This window comes from Anabrus simplex, chromosome 1, assembly GCF_040414725.1.
Source record: "Anabrus simplex isolate iqAnaSimp1 chromosome 1, ASM4041472v1, whole genome shotgun sequence".
NCBI lineage: Eukaryota > Metazoa > Arthropoda > Insecta > Orthoptera > Tettigoniidae > Anabrus > Anabrus simplex.
The window spans coordinates 191,658,356-191,672,618 of NC_090265.1; the positions used below are offsets into that span (position 1 = coordinate 191,658,356).

The following is a 14,263-nucleotide window of genomic DNA, read 5'->3' on the forward strand; positions in this document are numbered from 1 at the left end:
CATTTTTCACTAAAATTTGTATGACTGCCAATTATGCTTGCCATCATGTTATCCTTAGCTGCCTTCTTTGCTAAATTAAATTTTCTAGTAAGTTCCTTCAATTTCTCCTTACTTCCACAGCCATTTCTAACTCTATTTCTTTCCAGTCTGCACCTCCTTCTTAGTCTCTTTATTTCTCTATTATAATAAGGTGGGTCTTTACCACGGGAAAACATTATCAGGGCTGCCGACAGTGGGGTTCGAATCCACTATCTCCCGGATGCAAGCTCACAGCTGCGTGGCCCTAACCGCGTTGGAAACTAATAGGACAATGTAAACTCTACACGGCCTATGTTGTAACGCGTATTTTTCTTTACCAACTAACAAAAGATCTATACCCATACGCTTTATATTATTTATTTATTTATTTATTTATTTATTGATTTATTTATTTATTTATTTATTTATTTATTTATTTATTTATTTATTTATTTATTTATTTATTTATTTATTAGTGCCTTCAGTACAGTGGCGAAGTTAGGGCTCCAGGCCCTCTCGTACACTTAACCACATACTAATCAGAATCTTAAATAAAATACTGGGATACTTAAAATAGTTAAATCTACATAAATTAATAGAATGGAAAATAAATTTAAATAAATTACTTACTAAATTAATATTAGAACTAATTAATATTAAAAACTCTTAAAAATGGCTAATCCTCAGGAACGCACACATACGTACTTCAACCATTCAGTTAGCTGTCCTCAGCAGGTAGTCTCGGCAGGTGACCTTAAATCGTGATTTTAAAAAGCTAGATTCTCTGACCTGAACTGGCAGGGACTCTGGCGACAGTCACCACAAATTATCTATTAATTTTATTTGTGCGGTGAAGTGAAATAGAAAGAATGAATCTAGAACGTGTATTTAAGTTGTGAAATGATGATAAAAAGATGAATTTAGAAGAAATATACATTGGCTGACTTTCAGCTAAAACTCTGATCACAATCGTTAAAGTGTGTAGCTGCCGGCGTTTATCAGACATCAGCCATGAGACAGCCTGATAGTATGGGGTGATATGAACATCGTACCCGATATTGTAAATAAATCGCAGGCAGGAATTCAGTGCTCGTTGAAGTTTAAGTTTAAGTGTTTCTTCTCGTCATGTCAACTAAAACAACGTCACATTAATCAAGAATAAGGAGAATGAGTGTCTCTGTTCGTTTGGCCTGTTGGTCAAATGGAAATACATCCCTCTGCCGTTTAAGAGGGTGAAGAACTCCAAAAATCTTTTTACGTATTTGTTTCGTGTGATCAGACCAATCAACTGCTTCATTCATCATTACGCCGGGCTTTTAAACCGTTTTACTGTAGGGAATAATTCAGTAGGATAGGCGGGATTGCGACATTGTTTGAGCAGCTCAGTAATTTTCGTGATCCAATTATAATTGTTTGAGTTTTTTCAGTTTAGTATAAGAGAGCTTCGTTGTGCATATACAGTACACTGAGTCGTCGGAGGTCCCTGTTAATATCTTGTCTTGCAGTGTCTATATATTGGAAGATCGTCAGCACAGAGGTCATGTGTGTTATTTCCTGTCACAGATGGAATGTCATTGATAAAAATACAGAAAATTAGGGACCGTAGAATACTGCCCTGTGGGGCAACACTAAGTTTTATTTTCCATTTAGAGGCCTTGAAGTTTACTGTTACGCGCTGTTGACGGTTACTCAAATAAGAACTAAAAACCTTAAGCACAGCCAGGTCGAAATTTAGCAGTTCCATCTTCTTTATCATAGTCGGAATTACTATAGTGTCAAAGGCGCTACTGAAGTCAAGAAGGATACGTATAGTGAGCAGTCGTTTGTCCATAGCGTTTTTAATGTCTTCAGTAACCTTCAAAAGTGCTGTCGCGGTACTGTTACCCTTCTCAAATGCAGATTGTAAAGGTTAAAAAAGAGCATTTTTATTTAGGTATTTCAGAACTTCCTCGTATACTAAACGTTCAAAGTCTTTAGAAGGCGCAGGGAGTATGGACATAGAACGATAGTCAGAGGGTGATTGTGGGTCTAAACTCTTAGGTACCGATGTAATATTGGCTGTTTTCCAGACAGTAGGGAAAGTTCCGTTTAGTAAACAGTAGTTCAGTACGTGCGTCAGTATAGGCGAGATAGCACCCATAATGTTATGTATAAAAGTAATTGGAATATCATCTACACCTGTAGTCTTTGATTTAATCGAGTACAAAGCCCTTTAACCTGATTTTCTGTGACACTGTGAAATGTGAATGGTGGATTGGCTGGAGGAGAAGGCGGTGAGTCGGTGCAGTTAATTTGGGTAGGTTGATTATTCATTCTACTAAAGTAATCGTTCTGTGTGTCAAGTGGAATGTCAGGAGTTGTCTGTCTCTGTTGATGTTTTCCTAATCTCAGAGCTCTAAGCTGATCCCGTGCGCGATTAGAATTTAAATTGTTAGCTAAATTCCGAAAATATATCATTTTTTAAAATTTCTGATTAACTGCTTTGTGCGATTTCTAAAGATGCGGTTAGATTCGAAGTCAGTGTCATCTAGGGTTTGTTTATAATGTCGAAATAACGAGTCACAGTGGGTCATCATTCTCTTGCCTTCATCATCTAGACATGGACAAGAAGGACGAGAAACCTGTATTCGACGCGCGTGTGTGTGTATATCTTTGCCGCATTATTTGTATTCTTTATTGCTTTTCACATGACCATTATTATTATAATAACATTACCGTATTTATTCTAAACCAGAATATTGCATCCTTACTCAAACTGTTTATTCTCGCATTCATTTCACTTGTACTCGGAATATATGAAATGCTGCAGTTATGTTGGGATGGGAGTAACAGAGGTAGCCGGGGGACAGGGGTGGTTGTCGTCCAAGAAGTCCAGACACCCCAGGAGTTTTAACGAATGTACTTTTATTGAGCATTTTATATATAATGTACATTAATATTAGCTTACGGTGTCCGACTCATTGGCTGAATGATCAGTGTTGAGGCCTTTGGTTAAGACGGTCCCGGGTTCGATTCCCGGCTGGGTCGGAGATTTTAATCGCGTCTGATTAATTCTTCTGGCTGAGGACTAGGTGTTTGTCCCAACATATTCATATTCAGATAACATACTACACTACCAATCACCAAAGAAACACACAACACTGATTACATCCCTCTATATAGGGTTGGCGTCGGGAAGGACATCCGGCCGTAAAGCAGGGCCAAATCCACATGTGCGACACAGTTCGCACCCGCGACCCCACAGATGTGGGAAAAGCGAGGGAAGAAGAAGAAGAAGATTACTATTATCTTCCGGAATCCGCACGAATCCACCACTCTTACTTGGATCCAAGGACACCCATTTCCTTTTTTCGGTATTCTATACCACCTAAACTATGGAAGTTTGGACACCTATCAAAATGAAATTCTGGATGAATGGCCCCCCTCCAAACTGAAATCCTGGCTACGCTACTGGCGCACCATCTTGACAATTGTGTACAGTATATAGATTTGATGGTTACAATGATCGTAAAAGTGGGCCAAAATATCGGCACTAATAACATCAGTGATCCTACTACTCCATGATTTGATAGAAAATAGTTTAAACTATAGGTAACAGCCTCCGCAAAATGCTGAAACCTAAGCCAGTGCGTAAAACCGGAGGCCCGTCGGCAACCGCTGGTCGCCGTACTACAGAGATCTCCGGGGCTATTATTTTTATACTTCACTCCCTCTCCATTCCCGCCCAAAGGAGATATAAAAATATTAAAATAATAGGCTAATATAGGCGAAATCGAATTTATATCTCCCCCCGTCGCCCCCCTCAAATTGTGAGTAATATGGGCTTATTTTCAAAACAATAGAAAGCTATAGGTGAAGTAATTTTTAAAATCGGTTCAGTAGTGTTTGAGTCTATCCGTTAGAAACAAATATACAATTTTTTTCCTCTTTGTAATATTAGTATAGAAGTATAAATTACATCCCTACACATACGGTTGCCGTCAGGAAGGGCATCCAGCCGTAAAACAGGGTTTAATCCACATGTGCTACACAGTTCGCACCCGCAGCCTCACAGGTGTGGGTAAAGCGATAGAAGAAAGAGATACTCATTTTTTTTTAAATCACCCGCTTTTTAATTCTTTTCACCCCCTTAAGTGGATTTTCCAAAAAGAGTGTGTTCATTTTTAAAGGAGATTCCAAGTACAAATTTTAAAGTCTGTAACATCTTTTTTGAGATATATGTATCCTCATATAAATAATTCAACCCCTTCCTCACTTTCTTTCACCCCCCCCCCCCCTTTTAGTGGATTTTCTGAAAACGAATATTTGTGTTCTTTTATTTTTAAAGAGGATTCCAAATATCAATTTTCATGCCTGTAACATTTATTATAGATAATTTCGCTGCTGTAGAATCCTGGAGCAGACGTTGCCATGGTTACGGCAGTTCATTACTTTATCCGATTCCCATAGCAGGGGTAGAGTGGTGCCAATATCTCCGTAACGGTTGGTTTTAGGGCCTTAAAACATGGCTTTCGGGCCCGTAGGGCTTACCGAGTTTTGTTCTTTGCGTCAAAAGGATTAAATTGAGCTTTGTCTCGTCCTTATATGACAAATTCGATAATTTGTCTATATTAGCCTATTATTTTTATATCTCACCCCCGTGCCCCCCACTTCGAATTGTTTTGAAAATAAAATACAGCCCATGTTACTCACTCGCAATGTAGCTTTCTATAGGTGAAGAAATGTTCAAAATCGGTTCAGTAGTTTTTGAGCCTATTCGTTACAAACAAATTTTTCCTCTTAATAATATTAGTATAGATGAGCTGTGTTTAATAGAAAAAAATGTTAGCGTAAATTATATAATATTGTATTATAGGAAAATTTTCTTCTCATGTTAATTTAATATTTAGTGCTTGATAATAATGTATTTTAGTGTACCATTTGCCACCGAGGTAGACACCTTATTTGCAAATAAACATTTTTTTTTTATTGCTGTCTGGAAGACTGGTTACCTCGGATCAAGTAGGGGTATTTCAGTCGCCTTGACAAAGAATATTGCAATGTATTCGAAACGTCGGCAAACTGTACGTAATGTTCAAAAAACAGCAACACGGTTCAACACGGAAAATAAACTAAACAGTTCTACACACCGGGGAAGCTTCATCTCTTAATACCAAGGAACGATTACTTTTATCAAATTACGAAATCTCGCGAGCGAAGCCGCGAGTAACTGCTAGTCTTCTTCTTCTTCGTTTAGGCCTACGATGGACCACGTGGTTCTTAACTCTGGTGAGCTTTTTTCTTCCTCTTAGCCCAGTACTCCTTCATTCTAGCGCTACCTGTATGGATGTCTTTTCTTTCTTGAGTTCATTTCACTCTTATTCCTGGACGCAGTGATTTAGCTGTTAGTGACTGGAGAGAGGTCAGATGTCTTGATTAGCTTTCTGAACTCATCTCGGTTGTGAATGTCAATGTGATGAATGTTTAGGTATTGCAGGTCTTACCGAACTAAATTTGTCCATTTGGCATTTGTTGCTTTGCCTCCAGAGTTGAAGATCATTGAAGTGAGTCTCTGGCTGTCCATCCTGATCATGTGACCATAGTCTTCTCTTCCTCATAGCTGTTGTAATGCTCTCTATTTTGCTGTACAGTTCCGTGTTGTGCCTGATTCTGTACCTATCTTCTTCTTTAATGTGACCCATAATCCTTCTGAGGATCATTTGCTCTTTCAATTCCAGTTTTCCGAGTTGTCCTTTCCGGCTCATGTTGAGGCGTTCTGAGGTGTACAGTACCAGATGATCTTCCTACGGTACTGTAGTGTCTAACATTCAAGGAGAGGGATTGACTTGTGTATGTTGTTACAAAGATAAGCTCTTTCTAATTTAGTGCATCTACTCTTCATTACAAAGTCATCATTAACATTTGGGGTTATCCATTCTCCAAGATATCTGAATGACCTGGCCTTGTGTATTATTTTGTCCCCCAAAGAAATGAAGTTGAGTGCTTCTCTGATGTTGGTCAGAAATTCTGTTTTGTTGACAGTGATCTTCAGCCCTACTTTAGCTGCTATGCGTTCGAGGCAGGATAGCTGGTACAGAGCTCTTCCATACTTGAAGCTAAGAGTGTGAGGTCATCTGTGAAGGCTAAGCAAGTGACTGTTAACTTGTCTTTTTTTTTTTTCTTGTATGCGATTTTTAATCCAGAGTTGTCAGCTAGTATGTTTGTCCATTCCCGAATGACCTCCAGCAGACAGTTAAGCAGGATGGAGGACAAACCATCTCCTTGTCTAACACCTGTTTTGATCTCAAAGCTTTTTGATAATACCCCTCTGAATTTGACTTTGGACATGGTGTTCGTTAGAGTAGCCTTCACAAGATTCAAAGTCTTCTTATCCAGTCGCATTTCAGTTAACGTCTCAAAGAGGGACTGTCTACCGAGTCGTAGACCTTCTGGAAGTCGACGAAAATTTCGACATAGGGTGAGGTACTGAGGTTCTTGTAGGTAAAGATATTTTGAGTTTCAGAATCTACTCTGTGCATGACCTTGACTTCCTAAATCCAGCTTGGAACTCTCCTATGCAGGAGTCTAATTGTGCGTCCACTTTTTAAGCAATGCTTTGGAGAAGATTTTTTAAGTCACTGATAGGAGAGAGATCCCTCCATAGTTGTTGGAGTCCTTTCCTGTGCAGCAGGTGGATGATAGCTGAAGTCCAATCCCTTGGTAGTGTTTCTGTTGTCCAGATGTCAGTTATGGTTCTGTGGATACTGTCAATTGACTCTTCATTTGCATGTTTCCATAATTCTGCAATGATGCCATCTTCACCTGCTATATTTCAGTTCAGAGATGATCTGTTTGATTTCTTTGGTAGGAGGAAGGGAGTGAGGCTTAATAACATTCTTGAGTTGAAATTGTAGTTTTTTCTCGGGTTCTACATTGAGGGGGTTATCAAAATATTTTGCAAGGGCTGTAATACAATCTTCACTGTTCATTTCCAGTTCTCCGTCTGGTTCTCGAAGGTGAAGTATAGGGGCTGAGTAAGCGTTTGTCTGAGAATTTAGAGTTTTGTATAAGTTACTGGTGTTGTTCCTTTGAAAGTCTTTCTCTGCCTGATCTATGATATTATTTTGCCTCTTAGCATTTCTAATGGTTTTGGCTGCGTTCTTTCTGACTGCTAGGAAGGCTGTATGATTTTCCATGTTTTTGTTGCAGTTCCATTTCACCCATGCCTGTCTTCTCTCCTCTAGTGCATTATCACATTTTTGGTGTCCACCATTTGTAAAAATAAGAAAATGGTATTTAACAATGAAAGAGAATTCTACTGAATGGATACTGTGGCTGAATGAATTTCATTGTGTGTAGTGACACTGAGCATGCCACCAGAGATCTTTTAACATGCCGACAATGACATGGAGTGCCACAATTTTTGATCGTTCTTCAAAAATTTATTACCTCAAACACACAAACTTGCAATCATGAGTAGGTCACTTTGTCACTGATACATCGAGGCAGATTTTGAAGATGAAAAATGGTATATAAAATAAAACTTTCTAAGGCTGAAGGTCTACTTACCTAAGGAGATGAAGAAAGGAATTTTTTCTTGTATGTTTTTACTATAAATACACTCGGTAACACGAAAAGCTTCAACATTGTTCATCTAACAATAAGCACAAAAGTTACACATATTATATGAAAATATTTATTTTCATACATATACATTTATACACAACTGGATTAGATGCAATACTTTCTGGTACTGCTCAATTTGCAGAAACTGATCTAGTATTTTCTGACAGTATAAAAATTTACATATTTACAGGAAAAATTTGTAATGTATCTTCTTCGCACCTCCCAGGCATCAATCTATTCCTTTGCTTCAAGCCAGTGTCTAGAAAAAGAACTTATCATAATATTTATTAACAAAAGCATTGCAGCATATGACCACATAATAGATGATTTCAAAATCGGTAAATGGATTCTCTGTATTTAGAGCAGAAATTTTCACTGTATCTTCAAGATGACTAGAATCGCATTTCAGTACTAGCATTATATTCCTCAATGTTATTCATCCATCTCCTACATATTACTGTTGGGGCAAAATATGCAAAATTCCATTCTCGATATCATCTTCTCTGCTCTTAGGTCCAAGAAAAACAATGAAATACCGGTACCAAGTATTACAAGAAAGGTATACGGAATTCAAAAAACAAGATACCAGTATGTTTAACTTTTAACGAGGTGTATTCGAGGAAATGTTCATATCTGCACGAGTAATTACAAGAACGACATATCACAAGCCAGAGAAGAGCCTTGATAATCTGATATAATGAAGCAAAAGAGAGGATAGATAATCCTCAACACACACTACAAAAGTGGAACTTGCATATCTTAAATACAGTTTTCTCAGTCCTATCATTTAAAATTTCTGGTCCCAAGACCATAATAAATTAATTACTAAAATATGCATGAATCATTCCTGAAATTTTGGAGAAATCTCACACTATATCACAGAAAAGTCAAACTTTTAACCATGTTCATTATACATTTGTGGACATTCATGATCACATTCTGATGTCTGCTTTGGTTCAACTTTATTTTTTCCTCTGAATTTTATAACTATAATATTGCTTTTCAAGTCTTTAGTAATCCTATTAATATTAATGCCATTAATTCTAATATTTCAAGAATTGGTAATGACCGTGAAGAAACAATTGTAAGAGGAGACTAGAGTGAAAACCTAAGGTTTCAAAAAGTGCCTGAAAATAGCAATTTTCATACAAGTGGTTAACCTGAAGTTCTATGCTGCAACAGAAAGATAACATATAGATTAAATAACTGAAGTATGGATATGCAAGAATCAATGAGATAATTACATATTTTAAGACAGGTCCTTTTACTCTATTGAGGCTTTTATCCTGCTTCACCATAGAGACCTATACCAACCTAAAATCAATAAGTAACAAGCAATCTGCTTATTAATGAGAAGAAATGCCAATATGATGGCAGAATGGTCCAACAAGAAAACTGCCTGTAGCATAAAATGGTTAGGACAACAATCAAATCAAGAAAAGGTGATACCAAAATATAAAATTAGAAAAATATTTAACTAGAGGAATGCTAAGGAACAGTTGGGTGAAATGTTCCCAATGCTACCAGTAGGGAACGGAGTGACAAAATACCTCAAAAACTAAAGAGCAGAGGTCTGAGTTCTTAGCTAGTAAAAATGAACTGCATATCAGGACGATGCACAGGTAGTTAAACAACTGAATGAATGGCCATGAAAGCTTCATGATCAAGAAAGAAGACAAAATGACTGACCAAAAAAAGTTACAACAAAATCTGATGCAGTATTTGCAACCATTTTATCAACTTGACAGGTTTACATGTCCAGCAATTATCAGCTCCATAGATCCATAGCTGAAGAATAAAATATGTACAACTCAAACCATGCTGGAGAATGAAACAAGAAAGCCTGAGTTTTATACAAAAGCCACAGCAAATTAGGCATAATATTCTGTGTTTGAACACGAGTACAATTTGTTACAAAAAAAATTGCTACAGAATGCAAAGAAAGCATATTTCCAAGCAACACAGAATCTTTTGCAGATTATCAGTCACAAATAGTTTGAATTAAATTAAGAATATTAATGGAAAAAGCACTACCTGGAATATGTCACAAAGATTCAAATTACAACAGAGTACCAAATTTAGATGGCTTTGCTGCAAGAAAGATGCTAACACAATATCTCCTCAGAAAGCAGCAGAAAAGCTGAATCAATTATTGTGCAAGGATTGAAAATGCATAAATGATGCATGTCTCTGTCATTTGCATATTGCTACAATACACTAAAAATATGCTAGCTACACTTTTGAATTCAAGTAAAATGAAAATAATTTGGCACACCTCCCTTCCACATGTAATTATACCTTGTACTCAAGTGTTGACATTTCACACTGCATGAACTGTATCCGTTTACATTGTGTGAACATATCAAATCATAAACCAAAGTAAAGCTTTAACAACTGCCAATGACACTCAAAACTAGAGCAGTCTTTATAAAGACTCCATGAGAAGTCTTAATAAAACACAGTTTACACCTAGTGCAACAACTAATAGCAATGGTAGGATACCCAGTTGTTTGAAAATTAATGACCAATAGTTATCAAAATACAATAGGCTACTATGTTGTTAATTTTTGACATCCAAAGGACAAAAATTCAAAGGGGATGCAATGTGCATATCCCTTCTCTTTTCTTTCCATTTCTTTTAATAATGACATATACACTTTTCTAATTTTACTACCAAAAATATAATTCCATATTTCAATTTATATCAAATTAACAAGAGTTTTTTAAAAGAGTTCTCTTCAGGGTTTCCTGAAATCAAAGCAACAAAATATTTGAATACTCCAAACACTTCCACCTCTAATAGAGAGTAATTATACCCTTTGAGTTCAGAACTTATAACTAATAATGCACTCTTTTTCTTTTTCACAGAATGTAGGAAATTACTCTGACAGTAAATGAAAATATTTTTTTGTGACTGAATGCCAATTAACTGAAAAGCCTGCCATAATTTCTGAATTCCTACATAAACTGAAACAAAGAATGGTTTGAATAAAATAGCAAATAGCTTGAATTTTATAAATACAATGATCAATTTTAAAGCTCAATCAAATCTGAAAGATGGAAGATGTAGATAAAAATATATAAAAAATCCATGACCTTCATTAATTTCCTTAAGAAACATGATCAACTTCCACACAAAAATTTGTTCAAAAGCAAGAAAAATAAAATTCACACAGATATAGTGATATTGAGTATTGTTTTAAAGGAACATATAAAGATCATCTTTACATAGAGAAGTGCTCAAACATCTCTCAGTTGATTAAACAAAATACAATCCTCATCGTAAACATCATCATCTTCTGCTGATGGATACAGACTGCCAACAATCTCCCAATCATCCTCCACACCAAGACCAAAATGAACTTCATCATTCACAGTTAAATGTGGCATTTTCTTTCTAAGTTCCGCTACAGCCTCTTTATCAACCTCTGGACAGTTCCTAATGCTAAGCAAAGTAAGTTGTTTCATGTGGGTCGAAATGAGGTGTAATGGCAAACCCCCAACAACACAATAGTCTAAATTCAAGGTTCGTAGGTTGCTGAAATTAGCCATTTGCTTCATGCTCTCTTCAGTTAATTTCATACAATATTTCAGGCTAAGAGAGCGAAGATTTTGACATTTTCTCAAATACATTATACTAGTGTCAGTTATGGCAGCACCACTAAGGCTCACAGTCTGTAATTCAGTCAACAAGTGTAGGTTCTCCACAGAGCGATCAGTCAGTCGAGGACACTGCTCAATACACAGCAGTTTCAGTTGGGGGCAATGTCTGATAATGGTTTCTGTTAATTTATCCTCATAATTCAAAAAGTAACTCATTGTAAACTCCTGCAACTGACTCATTGATCCATGACTAAAGATACTCATAACTGAACTTACTTGTGCATTGTGCAAAACAAAAAATGTCAAAGATGTTACAGTTTTTAACCTTTGAAGAGCTTTAAAGCCTTCCTCAACTCCAATTTCACAATAGGAGTCAATATGCAAAGACTTTAATGCTGTACATTTGGAGAGAAGGGGGAGGTTACATTTCCTATCTTGACTGCACCATCTCATACATAAATTATGCAGCTGAGGTCCTTTCTTCTCTATTAAATAAGCAAGTTCGTCATACATCACCAGTTTGCCACGAATGTCAACACACTCCAGAGCTGGGCAACCATCCGCTATAGGTCTCAGTAGCAAATCCATTGGTTCATCTTCAAATGACCAACCACTGAAAATGAGAGTCTTTAAATGATTAAACTGGCCTATAATTTGAACTAGTTCCAATTTGCTTAAAACCGAGCTTGGCAAGCCTAACTGGTCAAGACTAGAGTATTTCATCAAAATATTCTTAAGCAATTTAGTGCTTATTTTTTGGTTGCCACTTAATTCCAAACTACTTATATTTGGGCAATTTTGCATGAAAGCATTTAACACTACAGCTTGCACAGCCCTATCGAGAACTAAAATTCTCAGATTTGGAATTCGACGCAAAATATCAGCTATCTCATTGTCACTTTCCCTGTAGTTTGGACAGTAAATTATACTTTTCCACAACATAATATCTCGGGAAACATCCCTCCACCTGGTGCATACACGCTGCACTGAAAACACCATATCCTTGAATGGTACATGGGAGAATATTTCAACCAGAACTTCATCCGGCAAAACTTCAATACAGATTTCTCCAGCCATTTTACCTGTAAATAAACAACACACATTAGAAAAGGCAATATTTAATTTATATGCAGAAATAGTTAACAATAAAACCTGCCAACAGCCTCAGAACTTGAGAAATATGTGGCAACCTTAGTTCACTTTAACAGGGCTTCCACTTCCTTGTACCTCCTTGCTTGCAATTTCTACTGTTTAATCCCATTTTGTCAAATCTTGTCCTCTTCTGGAAACCACGATATTGGGTTTGAGAGACCTAAGGAGATATTTATAATGCCATGCTAGACATCATTCTTGGAAGCACTGGAAGTCATCACTCTCCTATAATTAATCTTGAAAAGGACTACTGTATTTGTGAGCCCACTGTTTTGCCCTTAAAACAACAGTCAGCACCACGTTATGACTAGGGCCCAGAGTTTTATGTAATATCAAAGTGTGAAATATGAACCAAAAAATGTAGTATCAGTGAAATACATAATTAAATATGTGAATTCATACAATATGTAATCTATATATACTGTACAAACGTTTTGTACGCACATTGCACAATGGTATTAACAAGGAAATGCACTTTTTAATTTCTGTCATCTCTGTCTGTCTGTATGTACAGGCATAACGAGAAAGTGACTAAAAGATAATTTAATGAAAATCAGTATGCCATGTCGGGGAATAAGGCACTACAATCTAGGCTATAAATAATTTTATTCACACAGAGTGAAATGATAATTTAGGGGAAGGCCTAAAATTCAATTCTCAAAAATCAATGTTACTTGTGGTCCTATTGATAAATACTACATAACCAATGATGTACAGAATTAAATTTATGATTATTTATGTCATATTTTTACTGTACCGGCTATATTAACACAGATATTTATAAATTTTGATTTTCGCTGCCAAGTTCATATTAATCCCGAGCCACGAGAAAATGGGTGCACATAACTGAATGAAAATCAGTATGTAAAATCGGGGAATAAAGCATTGCAGTCTAGGATATACATAATTTCATCCACGTGGGTTGAAATTGTATTATATTTCATTTAATTTTTAAATACCTATGTTCCTGTCAACAGCAGGTGTTACAACCAGTATTCATAATATATGTAATATTCATAAATTATTTAAAAGTATTAATGCACTAAATTTACAAAAAAATCTTTATATACTTCTTTTATTATGACTGATTATGATATGAGAAAATAAAATTGTATCATATGTGTCTAATTTTATGACATAGTTGTTGCTTTAGATAATTTACGAGGTGAATCAAATACAAACCAGAATTTTTTTTTACAATTTTATTGAATCCACCAACAAATACAAAACAAGTAGCTTATTTTTCTATATAGTCCCCCAAATTTGACACACATTTTTGTCACCGAATTGGCACCTTTTTGATGCCGTCCTCGAAAAAAACGTGTGCAGCCACTTGCGCATGTACTCCTCTATTGCTGCATCATCATGAAATCACTTTCCTCCCTGTTCTTCTTTCAGTGGTCCAAATAAGTGGTTGTCACAAGGTGACAAATCTGGACTGTAAGGAGGCTGTTCCAGAGGTGTCCAATACATTTCCTCCAGTTTTTCATGTGTTACAACAGCAGAGTGTGGCCTTGCATTGTTGTGCAGAAGAACATCTCGGATCAGTTGCCAGCGAAGTTTCTTGTGATATGCAGCTTTTGTCTTGAACAAAAGAATGCAGTAATAGGCTGCATTCACTGTCCTTTGTTCATGCAGGAAATCCACAAGCAAAATGCCCACATAGTCCCCACAAAAAAAGTTGCAAACACCTTTCCAGCAGAAAGGCGTGTTCTAACCTTAACTGGCCCAACTGCACCTCGTTCCCGTCACTGCATGCTTGCTTGTTTTGACTCCAGGGTGTAATGATGAACCCAAGTTTCATTAGAAGTCACAATGCAATACAAAAAATTATATCCTTCCTCCTCATAGCGATTCAGATGCCTCTGACAAACATCCTGGTGGA

The 14,263-nt window shown here is 36.5% G+C and overlaps 1 protein-coding gene across 5 annotated transcripts in view; it reads right to left on the reverse strand.

The window, feature by feature from the left end:
- Positions 1 to 7,677: 7,677 nt before the first annotated feature.
- The window catches only part of LOC136885535 (myb/SANT-like DNA-binding domain-containing protein 3), a 34,007-nt gene continuing 27,421 nt past the window's right edge, over positions 7,678 to 14,263 (reverse strand). For all 5 annotated transcript variants that reach the window (XM_067158155.2, XM_067158146.2, XM_068230680.1 and 2 more), the window contains one exon: positions 7,678 to 12,308. In XM_067158155.2, coding sequence (XP_067014256.2) covers positions 10,864 to 12,303 — 1,440 coding nt within the window. In that variant the 5' untranslated portion in view covers positions 12,304 to 12,308 and the 3' untranslated portion in view covers positions 7,678 to 10,863. The remainder of the gene's footprint in view (positions 12,309 to 14,263) is intronic.